Source organism: Lactuca serriola, chromosome 1 (genome assembly GCF_051521515.1).
Source record: "Lactuca serriola cultivar US96UC23 chromosome 1, Lser_US96UC23_V15, whole genome shotgun sequence".
NCBI classification, from domain to species: Eukaryota; Viridiplantae; Streptophyta; class Magnoliopsida; order Asterales; family Asteraceae; genus Lactuca; species Lactuca serriola.
Genome location: NC_136408.1, coordinates 191,562,499 through 191,582,010, shown reverse-complemented (window position 1 = coordinate 191,582,010; position 19,512 = coordinate 191,562,499). Strand labels below are relative to the sequence as shown.

General features: G+C 37.9%; 2 protein-coding genes across 2 annotated transcripts; both read right to left on the bottom strand.

Moving 5' to 3' along the window:
• Nucleotides 1-5,606: 5,606 nt before the first annotated feature.
• On the bottom strand, nt 5,607-6,239 carry LOC145064744 (uncharacterized). Its single transcript, XM_079012122.1, has one exon. The coding sequence runs from the start codon at nt 6,237-6,239 to the stop codon at nt 5,607-5,609; it is 633 nt and encodes a 210-aa protein (XP_078868248.1).
• A 41-nt stretch (nt 6,240-6,280) lies between these two features.
• On the bottom strand, nt 6,281-7,797 carry LOC145064738 (uncharacterized). The gene is made up of 2 exons (XM_079012119.1): nt 6,784-7,797; nt 6,281-6,724 (listed from the first exon to the last, which is right to left on the bottom strand). Exons 1-2 carry the CDS (start codon nt 7,795-7,797, stop codon nt 6,281-6,283), a joined length of 1,458 nt encoding a protein of 485 aa, XP_078868245.1.
• Between the last annotated feature and the right edge of the window lie 11,715 nt (nt 7,798-19,512).

Here is a 19,512-nt window from a genome sequence, read left to right as displayed (position 1 = left end):
AAGGTACAATCCTTCATCTGATCAATCAATTTTTGGACCAATCCGAAGACTTCCTGCCCACATTCTTTCTACCCTCGGTCTTCATACTGCTGATGTCTCAGAGCACATTGAGGCTACGGAAGGTATTGACCCATACCTTCCTACCCCACCTCTTCCAAATCCATCTGCAACCATTAACCCTGAAGGCACCACAATCCCTTCCTCCACAACTCTCTCCAATATTTCTCAATCCCAAAGACGCAAGCATAAAGTCTCTGCTCTTCATGGCCCCCGCATCACCAAGAAACAAGGAACTCCTAAGAAGGATGCTTCCAAGCCTTCCAAGCCCTCCAAGAAAAGAAAAACACCACCAGTAATCTCTATTGGCGAACCAAGCCAACATGACTCCAGTAGTGACTCTTACGAGGATGATCAACCCATTTCAATACTCAAGAAATGCAAAACTGATCCCTCTAGCCATATGCGTGACCAGCCTGATACCTCAGCCTCTTAACAGGCTTTGGTATTCCTTGGGGTGGCCGCACTTCCGTTTGAAACAACCATCTTCTACCAATCAAACTCAGAAAGTGAGTCTGATTCACAGCAACGAGGAGACTCCACCCCCCAGTTCAATCCCAAAAGGATAATACTGGTTCTCGCCCTAAAGTCTCCAGGGCTTCCCGACTGCATTTCTTTTCTTCTGAGGAGTTGAACTCCATCCTCTTGAACGTGATCCATACACTGCAAACACTTTCCCAACCGCAAGGCACTTCTTCCGCCCATGCCAGAACTGAGTCGAGGCCAAACTTGACCATGGGTCAAGGAGAATAAGGAAGCTCAAGAAATCCTACTCTGCTTACATCTGTAGCAGGTGGTTTAGGCACGGTGAGCATAAATGTGCAAGGATCCGTGAACCCGAGGGACACCTCGATGCGCTTTCAAGGAATTGACGATGGTGACTCAAATGATTCATGAAGTAAGTATCAACCCTCCAACGAAGCTGAAGCCAAGAAATATGCCGCTTTTCATAGGGTATTCCAAGCACGTAAGGATCAACAAATCAAGCAACAATAGTAGAAGGAACATGAAATCTAATTTGTGGCTAAGTATTGGGCAGATGCAATTAATAATGCCAATACCATAGCCGCCATACTGAAAGTTCAAGACTGGATGTCTGAAATGGTCGAAAGCTTCCACAAGGCTCAGGAAGCAACTGCTGATCAACATGCTTCCAAAGTTCCTCCCACTCCCACTGTCCAAGAATCACAAGATGAAGGACCCGAAATAGAAGTAAGCTCTGCTCCCACCTTCGGATTTGATGATGCTGATCTGCAAGAGGTAAACAAACCTTCTCCCTCTGATGATGATCTTATGATGTTTGATGAAGAAGAAGAATCCAGTTGCTCTCATCATTCAACTTCAAAGCCCAAAGAGAAGAAGAAAAAGAAGAAGAATGCTATCACTAGGAAATAATTTTTGAGTGTACAAGCAAAGGTTGATCAAATCCTTGTTGCGGTCAAGCCAACTCAACCGCAACCAGAAGATATCCCCGGACTACAGTCATTGATTGAACAGATAGAATGCCTGGAAACTCATGAGAGATTGGCTTCTGAGCGTATCTCACTCAAGGTTGAAATGGGAATCCGGTCCCTTGACAATAATCGACAAGCAGATCACAAAGACCTCATGGCTGCTGCGGAATGCCTCATCTCTGAGGTTACCGCAATCAAGAAAGATCTTCAAGCAGCCGTTCCGGATCAAGCCTCCCACTCTCAAAAGCTAATTGCTGAGACTCACAGTTCCTATGAGTCCGTGATCTCGGTCCTTCAAACTACGATCAACCGCCTGAAGTGATCCTAGTCCACAAATTTCCATGGTCCCGAAATCCTTCACCTCACCAAGGAAATTCACTGGCTAGTCTTCAACCCCACCATCCCTAACAATCAACAACTGGCCGAAGCCCTCAAAGCTCAATTTCAAGAAGATTTTGCCAAAGTTGATGGCCTTCGACAATAGCTAGAGGAGGCTCCTAATCTGAACTCCTCAAGAAGAGGGAAGTGAAGAAGAATTCCATTACTCCAATCACTCCATCTCACAACATCAAACTCCCCTCATCTCTATAGAAAAAAATACGTTCACCGCAACCATCTCATCATAGTCCACCTTATAACTCTCCACCGCAAGAGGAAAACACTCATGAGAAACTACAGACTCCCCCTCAATTCAAAAATCTTGCGGATCACATGTCTTCTCCAAGCTCAAATGACTCACCTGCTACCACCCAAAGGAAAAAAGATTGGAAGGCAGCCAAACTTGCTGAGCTCATATGGAGAGAATGCAGTTTTGATACTATCATGGATGAGTCCTTGATAAATTCTTGGATCGATCCTCACCGCAGAATTCTTGATGATGATTACACTCCTCACCTCACCTATGCGAAACCCCCTTCGGATGGCTACTTGGATGTCCCAGTCTCTCCAAATGCCAGATACTTCACAGTATTTGAGCAATTCGACCGCAACCTTCTAGACTCCAAAGACTGCCAATGGAATTTGAGAGACTTAGTCTTTTTTATGCTAAGCATGCCTCTCCCATTGAGAATATATGGTCTAACGATAGACCATCCACAGTCAAGAACTACAAGATCAGGAAGTTCATGAAGGCTGACTTCATCCAGTACACTCTGACTAGAAGGGAACACAGCTATGTCCGCACCCAGGCTGACTTCCCTTGTATGAATCCAGAAGAAGTCTTTCTCATTGCAAAGGTGTTCCAACACAAGTCGGAGAAGCACCCGAAGATGAAGATTACACTTGAAAGGGCTAATAATTTCTTGAAGGAAACAGTCTGTGATTTTACTAAAATCGACACAAGCATCTACCCCACCATTTCCAAGAAATTCGATCTGCCACCATTTGACCCCGAACCAATGCCTACGGAAGGCTATGAAGAAAGATCCTTAGGTTCAACCAACTACCTTGAAGTTGGATTCATTTTTAAAAGGAAGATCAATAATGTCAAATACTTCATTCCTATGACTTCTATGCATCGCCTCACCAGGAAGTAACTTGATATATGCCGAAACGCAGTTGAAAAATCAAAGCACACTATTGTAGAAGTCAAGTTCAAGATCTTAAAAAGAATCATCTGGTTGGAAAACATCAGGAAGTTTTAGTGGATCCTGAACAAGTTTCTTAAACTTGATAGCTGATCAAAAGTTAAAGAGGTGACTTAGGGGGAAATTGTTGAATCATAAAAAGTGACCCTCATCAAACTTCACCTACCGTAGTCGTCAAGCCCCCGCAGTCAAGCTTCTTGATCAGCAATCGTATCCGTAGTCTCTACCTACCACAGTCTCTTTACTAGATTACTTTACTTGTCTTTTATTGTAATATTCTCTATTGTCCAGTATGCCTTGCATGGCTACTCTTAGAGATTGAATCTAGTGTACTTCGTGAGTCTCTATAAATAGAGCTCATTATCTTGTATTAAATCTTACACATCTATTCTGAATTGCCATCTCTGAAGTTATCTTTTCTATCTCTCTTACTCACACTTCTTACTCTCATGATCGATTATAATCTTTCTTCGGAGCAAGTCTTTTGTGACTTAATCACTAAGTTTGATCTCACTTATTAACTTGGCTTGAATGCATTCCTCTTATGAATTAGCTTAAGTGTATACTTGATATAACAATTGTTTTCATTTCCATTTCTTTACTTTTCCATAACTAACTTTCTAACCATCTAACTCTAAATATTATTATTGAGCTTTCGAGATTAACTATTTCGCAATATACTTGTTCTAACATTTGTTCAAGTGTGTCTCAAAGTTTTTCTCTCAACACATAGTCATACTTATTATCCAACATTTTGTTTCTTGATCTCTGATTTGTATGACATAGAACTTAATTGAACACAATAACTTAGTCCTGATCGGGCCTGGCATATTGCCTAACAGGTACAACTCCAAGGTCTCCGATGAAGCTCTTTAGCCATATTGCCTCCTTTGATGCTTCGCTTGCTGCTATGTACTCTGATTCGCGCGTTGAATTAGCTATGGTCTCTTACTTGGAACTTTTCCAAGTCACTGCTCCTCCGTTTAGGGTATACAACTAGCCTGACTGCGAGCGGAAATTATCCCGTTCGTTCTGAAAACTGGCGTCACTATACCCTTACACCCTCAAGTCATCACTCCCACCAAGGATAAGGAACCATTCCTTAGTTCTTTGTAGGTACTTAAGAATGTTCTTTACTGCGGTCCAATGTGCTCTACCAAGGTTCCCTTGATATCTGTTGACCATGCTCAAAGAAAAGGCCACATCAAGGCGAGTACACGTCATAACATACATGATTGAGCCAACTACAGAAGCATGAGGTACTCGGCTCATTTTTGCTATCTTAGCTTCAGTACTCAGGCTTTAAGTCTTATTAAACTTGGTATTACTTTGGATTGACAACTCCACTTTCTTGGAACTCTCCATGCTAAAACGTTTTAACACTTTATCCAAGTAAGTACTTTGACTAAGTCCTATTTGTCTTTTATTCCATTTCTCAATATCCTTATCCCAAGAATATAAGCAACTTCTCTGAGGTCCTTCATAGCGAAGCACTTTCCAAGCCAGGACTTAACCTCCTGTAGGGTTGGGACGTTGTTTCCTATGAGCAATATGTCATCCACATAGAATACGAGAAAGCTGACTATACTCCCACTATCTTTGACATATACGCAAGACTCATCCTTGCTTTTCGAAAAACCAAACTCTTTGACTTTCTCATTGAAACAAAGATTCCATCTGCGAGATGCTTGTGTCAATCCATAAATTGATTTCTCAAGCTTACACACTCTATTAGGGTGCTCTGCATTGACAAAACCCTCTGGCTAACTCATGTAAACATCTTCAACCAACTTTCCATTAAGGAAAGCGATTTTGAAATCCGTTTGCCATATTTCATAGTCATGAAATGCAGCTATGGCTAGCATAACCCTTATAGATTTAATCTTCGCTACTAGTGATAAGGTCTCATCATAATCAACTCCTGGAGTTTCAGTAAAGCCCTTTGCAACCAATCACGCCTTATACGTGTCTACTTTCCCATCGATATCGGTCTTCTCCTTAAAGATCCATTTGCACTCGACCGTCTTACGACCTGGCACATTGTCAACCAAGTTCTAAACTTGATTGTCATATATGAACTGAATCTCGCTGTCCATAGCCTCTTTCCATTTTGCAGACTCCGGGCCTGCCATGACTTCCTTGTAGGTATTAGGTTCATCCAAATTTATTAGTGTGCTATCACTAATAAACGTATCACCCTCAACAGTTATACGGAAACCATATAATACGGGTGGAACACTAACTCTACTGGAACGTCTAAGAGGTAAGGACTCGTCAATCGGTTCAACATGAGTTTCCTCCTCGGGTTGAGCACCAGTCAGTGACCGAGCTTGAACATATAGTTTGGGGGGGCGGCCGAAAGTAAAAGAAACTAAAATTAACTGGTTTATATATAAAAAAACCAATTTTTTTCAGCCTTTAAACACCAAAATACCTACAATTATTGTTTTTAAACATAAAAGAAACCAATTTTTCAGCAATTAAACACCAAAAATACCTAGAATAAGAATTACAATTCAGCCCGACGACCTTTAAGGTTCTTAAATTCATGAATTACCTTCTTTGAATCAATGTTTTCAGCAATTTCCCTTTCTATGTAAACCACCAAATTGTTTGCGAGAAAGTCATCTGACATCTTATTGCGAAGACGGTTCTTGAATATTTTCATTGCAGAAAATCCTCTCTCTGTTGTTGCGGTAGAAACTGGAAGTGTCAAGATTAACCGAACCACTCTATCAAGCAAATAATACGTCTCACGTTTCTGAGTTTCCACAAGACCCTTGCAAAGGTCAGTAATAGTTGATACACCACTTAGCCTGGGATTCTTTGTCATATCGATATTAAAAATCTCCAACTGATATCGTAATTGAATTCTCTCTTGCTCCGTAAAATCTTCAGGATAATACTTCTCAACAAGAATACAAATTTGATCAATGTTAATCACTTTAGGGTTTTCTTTTGAAACTAAAGTAGAACTAAGACGTAACAACTCCATTGCTTGATCATTGAATCTACTATTCAACTCATGTAACTGCTTGTCCAATATAGATGTAAACAAATCTACTCGATAAAAATGTTCAAAAGTAACATGATTATCTATTTTTCGAGGCCGGTATCGAGTAGAAGTATATGGAGCATTCATATCTGGCATATCTATTTGATGTTTCTCACAAAAAATTGTACCTATGCAAGTAAAGAATCCCATCCATTGTTTCTGAAATCATTTAGACCCTCCTTTGTTGCTGAAACTAAATCCATGGCATTAAGAATATCTTGGGATTTCTTTTGTAGAGCTTGAGAAAGTATATCAGTTTTTCCCATTATTTCCTTCATCAGGTGAAGAATAAACACAAACTCAAATGATTTTAGGTAACAATAAGCTGCATCAACATCTCCATGGTGATAATAAGTAGCAGATACGTCATCAATTATTCCTTGGAGCACAACCCAAGTACAATCAAACATGTTAAGCAAACTACAAATGGAACGAAAATGAGAACCCCAACGTGTATCACCAGCTCTTCTTAATGTCCCAACTTGATTCAATCCTTTTCCAGATTCAATTTCACCAAGTTCCAATAAATGTTCAATCTCAGTTGCCTTTGCCTTTTGCAACTCATCATGACGCTTACTAGAAGCATAAACCACATTAATTGTAAAAATTAAGTTTGAAAAAATTGGTGTACAGGAATAATTTCACTTGAAGCAGCCACCAGTGCTAGTTGTAATCTATGAGCAAAGCAGTGAACATAATATGCGTAAGGACAATCTTTAAGAACAAGTGCTTGTAATCTGTTCCATTCCCCTCTCATATTACTAGCACTATCATACCCTTGGCCATGGATTTTACTAACATCAAACTGATAGTGTAAAAGTTGTCTCCACATATGTGTTTTCAAGGTTAATGATAAGGTATCCCTAACATGAACCAAATCAAAGAACCTTTCCCTTATCATCCCTTCTGCATCAACAAATCTCAAAACTATGGCCATTTGCTCTTTTTTAGACTCATCACGTGACTCATCAACCATGACACAAAAGTATGAATCCCCCACTTCACTATGAATATGGTTTCGAACTTTATTTGCAATAATACTAAGAATTTCTTTTCGAATTTCTCCAGAAGTATACTTTGAATTATAAGGAGCTTTCTCTAATATAAGATTTTCAACTTCATCATTATAAGATGCTAGAAGTTTTAATAGCTGGAGAAAATTACCACGATTTTTGGAATTAGAACTTTCATCATTTCCTCGTAAAGCACAAGCTTGGAATGTCAACCAACAAACTGTGTCAATCGAAGCTTTTAATCGTAAACGATTCTTCAATATCTGTGCTTCATTTTGCTTCACTATGATATTTTCAATGTGTGCTTCTTGGTTCATCAAGTTTTCAGCGAATGCAACTGCATTTCTATGTTGTGAACAACCAACGTGCTTCAAGAATGCACATTTTTTCCCGTCATTAACTTTTTTCCAATTGTCAAATCCTTTAACAATAAATGCATCGTAACCATGACACACACTTGGTTTATCGTTAAATATATAACAAATAGAACAATAAGATGAGTGTGTTGTTGGAGAATATTCTAACCAATTAGGAAAAATGTTGAACCAAGAATATTGAAATCTACGAGGATGTTTCTTTGAACCTTTAGCATGATACTCTTTAAGAGGTATTTGGAAAGGTCCTAAAGTCATATAAGCTCGTCTTACTTCTTATCTTAGATTAACCGGATAATCCCACATTTGTTTTCGTTTAGCAGGATCTCTTTCTAGTTTCTTAAGATCCACCTCATTTGATTGTGTGGCTTCAGAAATGTCATTCTCTTGTTGTTGATTTCCATGTTCCTGCGGTTGTGGCTCACTTGTTGAAGCTTTTTGACGTTTACTCTCTTGTTTTCCATCAAGTGTTTCTTCATCATCCCCCATTCTTTTGAAAAAAGAATGAATGGTTTTCAACTTACCCATTATTGTATCTATAAAAAATCAAAATGGATGAATAATTCATTCAAAATCAGCAACTAACTTAAATTTTTGAAAAGAAAAAAAAAACATTTAACAGTTTTGAAAAGAATGGTCTTCAGCAGCCCAAGACATTTAACAGTTCACACTTCACACTAATGTCTAATTACTTGATTCCAACAAAAAAATGGAGGACCAATTCATAACAAATTAACAATCTCAGCTCATTCTAAACAAACAATAAGCAAGAAAGTAGGAACAATGTATGAAATCATCATACATCATAACATCAATCACAGTTTACACTATAACACTAACCATGTGAAATTCCAACAACAAGCAATTAACAATTAAGCAAATGGAGAGAGACTCAAAGAGGGAATTTAGAAATACTGTAACACATAATTAGAATTTAGAAAATAAGGAAGAAAAAAATGGAGGCAAGAAAGTGGGAATTGAGACATACCTGTGTTTCTTCCGTGAACAAGAACCAAAGAACAGCAGAAGCAGAAAAGTGTTGGTGCAGGTGGACTCGTGGCCTGACCGTCGGAGGATGGACCTGCGGTGGTGACTGAGTGGCGTGAGGCAGCGTCGCAGCGAGCAGAGTAATGAGTTCTTCGCTGATTAGCAGCGAGCAGAGAACGATGGGGATTGGGATTTAGATTTTGGGGTTCAATTTGATTCACCGTTCATGTCTTGGGCTGCTGGCATGGCATCGAACAATTCACAATAGGAGGGGCCATAGCCCAATTTACACATTTTTGGGCCTATATCTTAAAAAAAAATGTTTGGACTACTTCTGACCCAAAATTCAGGGGGGGCCAGGACCCCTCTTGGTCCTATACAAGATGTGTCCATGGCGCCAGTGTTAGAGGTTCCTTCATCGTTTGATTCTTGAAGCTCTTCAAGATCAATTTACCTCCCAATGTCTTCTTGGAATATGAGTTCTCACTCTTGGAAAACCCATCTTCTCGCAATGAAGATAACATTGTCACTCGGTCTATAGAAGAGATAACCAAAGGAGTTCTGTGGATAGCCGATGAAAATACACCGCTTACTACGAGGTTCAAGCTTGTCGTGAGTGTCTCGTCTTATGAAATCCTCACAACCCCAAACCTTCATATGTGCCAATGAGGGAGCTTTCCATGTCCACATCTCGTGAGTTGTTTTGGCAACCTTCTTAGTTAGGACTAGATTAAGGATATGGACGGCAGTCTCAAAGGCATACCCTCATAATGAGAGGGGTAACGAAGCTCGACACATCATAGAGCTAACCATGTCCATCAAGGTTTTATTGCGCCTCTCATCCACACCATTTAACTGCGGTTTCCTAGGTGGCGTCAATTGCAAAACAATTATGCATTCCTTGAGGTAGTTGTGGAATTCAATGCTAAGGTACTCGCCTCCTCAATCGGATCGGAGCTTCTTAATTTTCCTGCCCAGTTGATTCTCCACTTCTTGCTTAAACTCTTTGAACTTTTCAAAGGTTTCTAACTTGTGCTTGATTAAGTAGATATACCCATATCTACTATAATTATTGGCGAAAGTCACATTGAAGCAGTTCGCATCTCTTGTGGTGGATCTCAAGGGCCCACATACATCGGTACGTATGAGATCCAATAAACCCTCACCCCTTTCACAAGTACCGATGAAGGGTGACTTGGTCATCTTTCCAAGTAAAAAAGACTCGCAAGTTTCATCGTCCCTAAGGTCTAATGACTCCAACACTCTATCCTTTTTGAGTTGGGCTATGCACTTCTTGTTGACATATCCAAGACGACAACGCCATAAGCATGCTTTGTCCAAACCATTGGAAGAATCGATATAAAATATACATCATTTCCTAAGTTGTCTACAACCATCATATTTCATATATTCCATTACAAGGCAATGCTTCAAAATAGAAAGTACCATTAAAGAAAGCATTAATAGAACCAATTTCATTATTAAACAACAATCTAAAACCTTGTTTATACAAACCATGAAAAGAAATAATGTTTCGTGTCATTTCTGATGACTAGCAACAATTATTCAAATCTAAACCTAACCCACTACTAAGCACTAAAGAATAAACTCCAATCTTGGTCACATGCGTCGCTTTCCTATTCTCCATGATCAAGTTTATCTTCCCATGCTCCACATCCTTACTTCTTCTTAGACTCTGCAAATTAGAACAAATGTGAAAACCACATCCTGTATCAAGGACCCAATACATAGCATGTGATGAGTTATTAGATCGAATAGTGTAAATACCTGTGAAGGTGGACATTATCTTCCTATCCTTGATATCTTACAGATACTTCGGACAGCTTCGTTTCTAATTCCCTTTCTCGTGGCAGTAGTGATGGGTTTTCAACATTCTAACACTTCCTAATTGTACATGCAACCCTAATAACCTTGGATCTATGTTTGTCTAATTATCATGCAAAGTTGATTTCTAAGGCTATGATCCTATCTAGCATACATGGGTTACACCATGTAAACCCTAATGTGTCATGACTCTTCATTTCCATGACCCATGGGTTTGTAACTCCCATGGAGCCTCCATGGAGCATCCAATGGGTTTAACCCAACTTGATTATCCATGGAGCCTCTTTGCCCACTATATAAGTTATGGATGATTTACACAATCAACCCATATATTTAATTAGTTATGTTTTGATCATTTAATTAATTCTAAAATTAATTCTTGATCAAACTAATTAAATAATATTATTAATATATTAGAACTTATAATACATTAATAACCACAAGTGTTATTTCTCTCATTTAGTCTATCCAATTGCATGGTGCTATGCAACCCAAATGGATCATGCCGGGTCGGGTCAAGTACATACCGTAAATAGTTATGGACTTAGACACCTTATCCAACAGTCTCCCACTTGGATAAGTCTAATAACTACAACTGCAAGTATGACTTCAAGAACCGATCGACAATCGTAGCTCTTTTCAAGGTTTCTCGGAACTGAGAAGATGATGGTATGCCATTTCAGATAAGTGATCATATAATCCTCTGTTCTAGATATCAGCCGGACAAACACATGGAACATAGTCTTGCTTATTGTCCAGCAGTTTGTTTCCCGATTTCTGATGTGTTTGACAAAGAACTTAATTGAACACATCAACTTAGTTCTGACCGGGCCCGGTACTTAGATCAAAACAAAATCATCGAGGGGCCCAGATATCAGCTTCTAATCCAAGAAGGAACAGATAAACTTCGACTCATATGCTTGTTCTACTACTTGTTAAATTACACACAAACGCACGTTTTATAACATCGAGTTACTAATGCGGTTTCTTACGTTCAATACATAACTAACTCATAGTTAACAAGTAATATCTCTAGGTTTGAAGACTTATATGATATTACCGTCTCGCGATCACTTGAGATAAATTGCATGAAGTGATACTAGTGAGCGTGGGTTTAATCCAATACTCAGAACTTATGAGCACTCATGAGTGTTGAGGCCATGTCCAACATCTTAGACCTCTACAACCAACTCATGACAGTCTTACTTCATATCTACTTCCAACATATGACTGACTGTGGATAATTTGAATAATATGTAAAACAACATAAATATTCTGGAAGTCAAATCATGCAAAAGAAATAATAGTAAACGATTTGACAAAAGATAGTAACACTTTACTCATAAATAAACACAACTTTTATTCATCATCAGATGTCAATTACATTTTACAAATTTCAAAATTATCTAACTACTAAAACTAATATCATCCTTCAGCACTATGCTCCTAGCATGCTGGAGATGCTTAACCCTACCCAGTCCCTTCGTGAGGGGATCTGTCGGGTTCTCATCCGATGATACCCTCTTTGCCACGAGGAGTCCTTCTTCTATATGATGTCTGATGAAATGATATTTTCTATCAATGTGTCTGAATCTCCCATGATCCCTTGGTTCCTTTTCTAAGGCAACTCCACTTTCACTATCACAGAAAATCTCTATAGGCTTCGATATAGCTGCTACAACTCCAAGGTCTCCAATGAATTTCTTTAGCCACATAGCCTCTTTTGCCGCTTCGCTTGCCGCTATATACTCTGATTCGCAAGTTGAATCAGCCAATGTCTCCTGTTTGGAACTTTTCCAAGAGATTGTTCCTCCGTTTAAGGTAAAGACCCAGCCCGACTGAGAGAGGAAATTATCCCTATCAGTCTGGAAGCTAGCATCACTATACCCTACAACTCTCAAGTCATCACTCCCACCGAGGGTAAGGACCCAGCCCTTAGTCCTCCGCAGGTACTTGAGAATGTTCTTTACCGCTGTCCAGTGAGCCTTTCCAGGATTCCCCTGATACCTACTAACCATGCTTAGAGCAAAGGCTACATCAGGACGAGTACAGGTCATAGCATACATGATCGAGCCTACTGTCGAAGCATAAGGTATCCGACTCATTTCTGCTATCTCATCCTCCGTACTCGGGCTTTGAGTCTTCCTCAGTCTAGTGTTACTCTGGATGGGTAACTCACCTTTCTGTTGGATAAGGTGTCTAAGTCCATAACTTATTTGGTACATACTTGACCCGACCCGACATGGTCCATTTGGGTTGCACTTCACCCAAACGATTTATGGATAATTTTATGAGAATTGTATACTTACGATTTATTAATATATTATAAGTTATAATATATTAATATGAAGTCATGTTATTTAATTAGTTTTAGTCTTAAATTAATTATGAATTAATTTAGAGATTAAAAAGAAGACTGATTAAATTATGGGCTATTATATTTTATATAGTGTGGGCTAATACTCATTTGTTAATGGGCTAAGTGTCACACCCCCAAACCGATAACGGCGGAATACGTTTCGGGGTGGAGGACGTCATGTACAGTATCATCACAATTGCATAATAGTAAAAACAAGAAACATACAACCATTGCATTACATAGTGACTTTAATTACAAGTGTGTTTTGTAATGTTTAGCAAACACCAAAGATAATACAAAAATAAGAGATGGATCTTGTCTGCTGCACCTTCTCCAAAATGTTGCACCCATACCTGTCTATCTTTGACCTGAGGATACAAGTTATTTTGAAAACGAAAATCAGCATAAAGCTGGTGAGTCATAAGAGTTTAGTGTGAGATTTTGTATAAAAAGCATTAGAACCGATAGTATGAAAAGCTGCATTTTACATTCTTAAGTAGTAGAAAAACCTAGAAAATCCTATATTTTCCAGAAATACATTGAGAATGAAAATCTTTAAGAAACATGAAACTTTCATCTTTGAAATCCATTTATTGTTAAAGTATAATATTAAATCTCCAATAAGTAATGCAATATGATAGTTTATGCCTGAAGTTAATAATGGTGGTGGAAACTTTCTTTAGTGTTAGATTCTTGATTACTTCGGGATATTAACTTAACTTTAAGTTAGTATTTTAGTGTTGTTATAGTGCATTCCTTGTATGTTACCGATAGTGTGAGAAGTAGACGACCCCATGACCTTCCCGGTCATGCACAGTGTAGTGAACTAGTGGCATCCCTGGACCTGTACGGCTCGGACTGAAGTTAACAGTCGGGATGTAATAGCGTCTGCCCGTATAGATCTATACATATAGCGTCGTCTTCCTGTCGGAAAACTCTGGGCGTAGTGCGTAACGAATAGAGGATCTCGTAGTGAGTTAGTGTGTTATCTCCTGATTAGTGTTTTCTCTTGTATTATAGTGTAGTAGTCTTTTGTATACTCGTAGTGGGTTCTCGTATTAGTGTATAGTAACATTATAGAGTTTATTATAGTGTGTAGAGTAGTAGCTATAGCGAGTAATAGTGGCCTTAACTATACCTATTATAGTTAACTTAGTGTGTATGATTCTTGTTAGTTTAGTGGTTTAAACATCGAATGAAATGAAAATACTCGTATCCAACACTTAATATATATGTATATAACTAAGAAATCAATGACAATTGGACGGATAACAGCTACCCTAAGCCCACAATCAAACAAGAACAAGAAATAAGGCGAGCTATCGGTCCTAAGCCCTTCAAGTCTTACCTATATAAATATATTGGTGTGGTTACATTATATAAGGAATTTATTTAATAAAAATCTTGTCAAAAAGGAATCATTTAGAAAATTGTTTATTTATCCAAATTAGTTTTGAAAACAAAAATCATTTTTATAAAACGTAGCGATAAATCACATGTGATTTGAACAACGGATAGAGAATCACATGTGATTAATTTCCGTAACATGAATAATTGGATTGTATAAATTTCTATAAACATGTATAATTGACTTGAATCCCCCCCCCCTTAAAACATATAAAACATTTGAAAGGTTCATTAAAGGGGTATGAACTCACCTGAAATCGCGTAAATCGGGTGAATCGGGTAAATCGGGTAAAAGTGTCGATTGAGCGCTTTGTACCAAATAACGACTTATGCACCTTTTAGGACCCTAATGTCATATGAAATATGTATTTTACAAGAAATTAATCATTTTATGCTTTTCATTTAAGTATTTAGGCATTCTAGCATCGATTCGGGGTTTTAGGGCTTAGAAGGGGTTCCCGAGAGTGGTATAAGGCCAAGAGGGGTTTGCGGGGGAGTCCATGAGTTCACTCCCTTGGAGTTTACGGCCCAAAGGCCACTCCTTGGGATTTTATGGCCGTAAGCCCCCTAGGCTTGGCCGTAAACTCATGTATTCCTCCAAAACTGCAAGTTAAGGCCTTATTTCACTTCCCTGATTTACTAGCAAGTGTCTTGGACTAATTCGGAGGGTTTAAACCCTCATTTTGTGACATTTTGGGGAATTTACGGTCCAGGCCTGTGCTTGGGCCGTAAACTCCATTTAATCCCTCACAATGGATGTTTAAATGGTCCAAAACACTTCCCTACACCTTAGATAAATTTTTGAAGACCTTAGGTGGAGTTTTGGGGACATTTTGGCATAATTATTGGGTGTTAACGGCCCAAGCTTAGACTTGGCTGTAAACTCCTCTTTTTGTCTCTAAATGGTGTTGTTTAATGGTTTTAAACATTTCTCTAGGTCATAATTAAATTCCCACATGCCTTAGATGAGTTTTTGGGGAAATATGGCATAGAAATTTGGTGTTTACGGCCTAAGCACAAGCTTGGGCCGTAAACTAATTTTTAGATCATAAAAGCTTATGTTTTCATGTCCCAACTCATCTAGGCTATATCCCTAATTATTGTACAAGCTTATGGGAAAGAAAAATGTGTTATTTGGCCAAGTTTTGGGTGTTTACGGCCTACGGGGCTTCCTAGGCCGTAAACTCCCTTTAATCTACTAAATCCTTTGATTTTTGGCCTCTAAATGCTATGGACTATGATTAGAGCAAGATAGGGAAGAAACCCTTACGTTTGGAAGCCGGAATTCGCGGTTTTGGAGTCGGGTTCGGGTCTAGAGAGAGAAAGTAGTGAGATAGAGTGAATGAGTGGTAAAAGAGTGTTCAAATGGTGTTCACTCTCATTTCATATGCCTCGGGTATTGCACCTGATACACGGCTACCCGATGCTAAAGTTTAACAGGGTTAAAACTTTTTACCCGGGTGAAGTGGTTGAAAAGTAATATAACTCTATTTAGTTAAACGGGGTTAACACTTACAAGTTATAATTACCTATGATAATATCAAGAAATATAAATAACTAGATATTTATTTATTGGCGACCCCAAACTTTACGGAAAATAATATATAACGACGAATTCCGTTAGTGAAGACGGGATTTTGTAATGGTAACAATTTGGGTTGTCACACTAAGCTAATATGGAAGTTTATGGATGTTCCATGGAGCTTTTAACCCATGGATCCTTGGAAAGGAAAAGACATTGGTTATTAGGGTTTCACCCTAACCATGCACACTATATAAAGAAGCATATGATGCAAGAAATGAGACACTAGGAGTGTGAGACTTAGTAGTGGCCGATTCCACAAGAAAGTATACTAATCTCTCTAAGTTTTCCAAGTGTTCGTGGAGATTTGTGATTCCGTTTGAGGCATTCACACTATTGGTGCTTGGCTCTCAAACTCCAAACAATCAACCATCATCAAAAGGTATGTATTTCTACTAGTACTTTTATGATTCATAATCCTTATGCTATGCTAGTTAGGAAGAAACCTTGGAAGTTATTATTTGCATGTATTTTAGAAGAAAACATAGATCCAAGGTTTATTAGGGTTGCATGCACACTTAGGAAGTGTTAGATTGCTCAAAACCCAACAGTGGTATCAGAGCCTAGGCTTGTTTTCTTGAATACTTGATGCAGATTACTGAAAATCGAAGTTTATGTGCTGTCTGCACGGCAGACTCGCCGAGTCCATGAAAGGACTCGACGAGTCCAAGGCAAAATTCATCCAACTAGGCGAGTTGGTTCATGCACTCGACAAGATGGAACCCCAGACAGCATATCTTCGAGTTTTGGTGTTGGAATTGGTCTAGAATCATTACCTTAAACTGTTTTGGACTCATAAAACCTGTTTTTGATGTCGTAATGATGATGGTGGACCAATTTCAAAGTTATAATCAAAATTTCAAGTTTATATGTGTTCATATGATTCTTGAAGTTGTTGATGTGGATGTTCATGTTCAAATGAGTTTTGTTAGATCATAGGAATTATTTGCAAATTGTTTGTTAGTTAATTCTTGATATTAATGTGCTTTAATGGAATTCATAATTTGTCCTCAAGTTATGGAATTCCAAAAGTTTTTTCTTTTAAATGTTTTTTTAAGAAGTCAGAAGCTACACTTTAGAAGAGTTTTTCTAATAAATGCTTTTATGGACTTCATAACTTGTCCTCAAGTTATGGATTTCCAAGAGACTCTTCATTAAAAGTATTAAACACTTAATTAAAAATCATAAGTTATGAATATCCAAAAGTTTATGAATTGTTCAAAACATGCCCTCAAGTTTTGGAATTTGTAATGTCTCACACAAACTTTAATTCCATACTCTAGAAGTTTTAAAAGTTAAAATTCTACCCTTATACTATTATAAGATTAATGGTTAATTATTATATATATGTATAAGAACAATTCGTTTTACCGTTAGTAGGACTCATTCACAAAGTCGGTCTATAAGGTGGGTATAAGGTTGTTGCCTATAAAATGGCAACTTAATGGGTGTCCACTCTCACCTACCGCTTGCTTGACTGGTGGAGGGTCGTTAGCCGAACAGGTAAGACAAGGACTTATAAATTATCATTAAGTATGATGAATATTATAAAGTAACTAAATGTTTTATTTAATTCCCAATCTTAGTTACTTTAGGAAAAATATGAATTTGGTGCTAGCCCATGGAATTCACACTTTGTACCTTACCAAGTCGTTGGTGGAGCGTGTGTGGTTAACCAGTGCACTAACTTGGACTAGTAAGGATCACGAAGGGTGACTTAATGTTTGTCATAGATCAATGCAGCGTGTGTGGTTAACCGACACATTGATTGAGTGATAATATTAAGGGTACCAAGTGAATTGGTATGGTTATTCACACCTTGTTTTGTGATCCTCGGCATCCCAGTCACAAAATTTGAGAGGGCACACTCGAGATTGAAACATGCCATTGAAAAGTTCAATTAATCTCAAAAGATCTAGGAATTTCAAATCCAATTAAAACCTAATAAATTATTTTGTTTCTCATGGTGGAAATTGGTGAATCATCATTCGCCTACCTTCAAATATTTTATAGCTTGGATTATGGCATCCCTCTTCCAAATTATAAAATATTGTGTTGGGTCCTAGCCTTAATATTTTATATTCGGTGTTATATTAAGGACTTTGAATCAACTAACTTGATTTTCTCCCATTATAGATGTCTGGTTCAGACAACTATGATCTTCCCAAATCTCTTGAAGATGGTGTCCCTCAACATCATGCTTCACTTCCTCCACCTCCTCCAATTATTCTCCCTCACCCACAAGTTCTTCATAAGTTTAAAGTCACTCAATCCCTATTGGCAAGCATAGTCTATGTGTGCTCACATCTTGGAGATAAAGTCACATATTGACAAGCCGAGAGAGTTGGGTGTCAAAGTCTCGTGAAAGTTGGATGTTCAATCACTTTCTTAGTAACATAGTGAGTCTCTTTGGGACTACTATAAGGCGGACTATGACATGACCCTTAATGATGTTATCTATTTGCTTGGTGTTGTGGAATCAGCAATGATTTGGAACACCAGTAAATCAAATTTGATTAAAAGAACAACTTCCCAAGTCTTAAATGGACATTGACAATGGTAGCATTGGATATCTAGAAAAAGATTTCTCTTCCCAATGGAAAGGGATCGGCCATAGTCAACTCGATTATCCAAATGGTAAAGAGAAAGGCTAAGTCTGAGATAGTCTCATGTGCCATTACCAAAGGGTCCATGTGTTTTGTTGCCAAAGGAAGGGGCATTGGTTGCAAAGCTGTCCTATTTACCTGAAAGATCATAAGATTGATCAAGTCAAAAAGTTTGACTCTACTTCAGTTAAAAGTCCACTACTAACTCTATTAAGTTCCTATTTGGAGATTCTTATTACATAATGTGAATGGGTCACATGCTGATGTTTTTAAGAATCAAAGAAAAGATAGGAAGCTTAAAGTAAGTATATGTTGATTCTGATTGCAAAGGTGGCTTTTCGATCGCATGGTTCGACAATCAGAATTTTGAGCTGTTGCTTAAGAGTTATAATATATTGCTTATGAATAGATAACAACAAGGTTTTCATGTGGATTGTAAGGATAAGTTTTTCCGCAAAGTTTTAAAATAAAAGAAAAAAAAGGTTTTAATTTTATTTATTTTAAAAATATCCTTACAATGGCATCTGTGGAAAATTGTTGCTTATATGTTTCCAGTAATAGCAATATTGGAAAGTGGATTTGATTCTTTCATTTGTGGTAGTGTCTAAATTTACCAAATGAAGAAAGTTTTTCATCACCCAAGTTTCAATTGGATAGAAACTTGGAATCATACAAGTTGTATTGTATGATGAATGAGAATTTTCATCTTTGAAAATTAAGACTAATTCTTTGATCACATGTATATGTGAGTCAATTAAAGGACTAAGGAATTAGGTACACTGGGTGTGCGCTGGTCAAGGTCCACCACAATGATTGATTTGTCATGATTTACTAAAGCTTAGTAAATATGATTATACTGATGAGGTTAAGTATAATTCTGTAACATTGGAAAGGTTACAATGTATGACAAAACAAATGAGAAGAATCAAATTAGGCAGAAAGATAAAAGTTTCTCAAATTTGAAAGGATGGGAGAGTACTTTAGTATCGTATTTCATGATCATCTTAATGATTATGAAACCATATCACAAATTCATACTCTAAGGACGTCTTAATGCATTGTTATGGCTAAGAAGAGAGGTCATGAATTGTTGGATTGTTTAAGATCGAGAAGATGAGTCATACTTCGTTCCAAAACAATTCTTAGAGTCATACTCCAAGATTGTAACATTGAGTGACATAAATTAA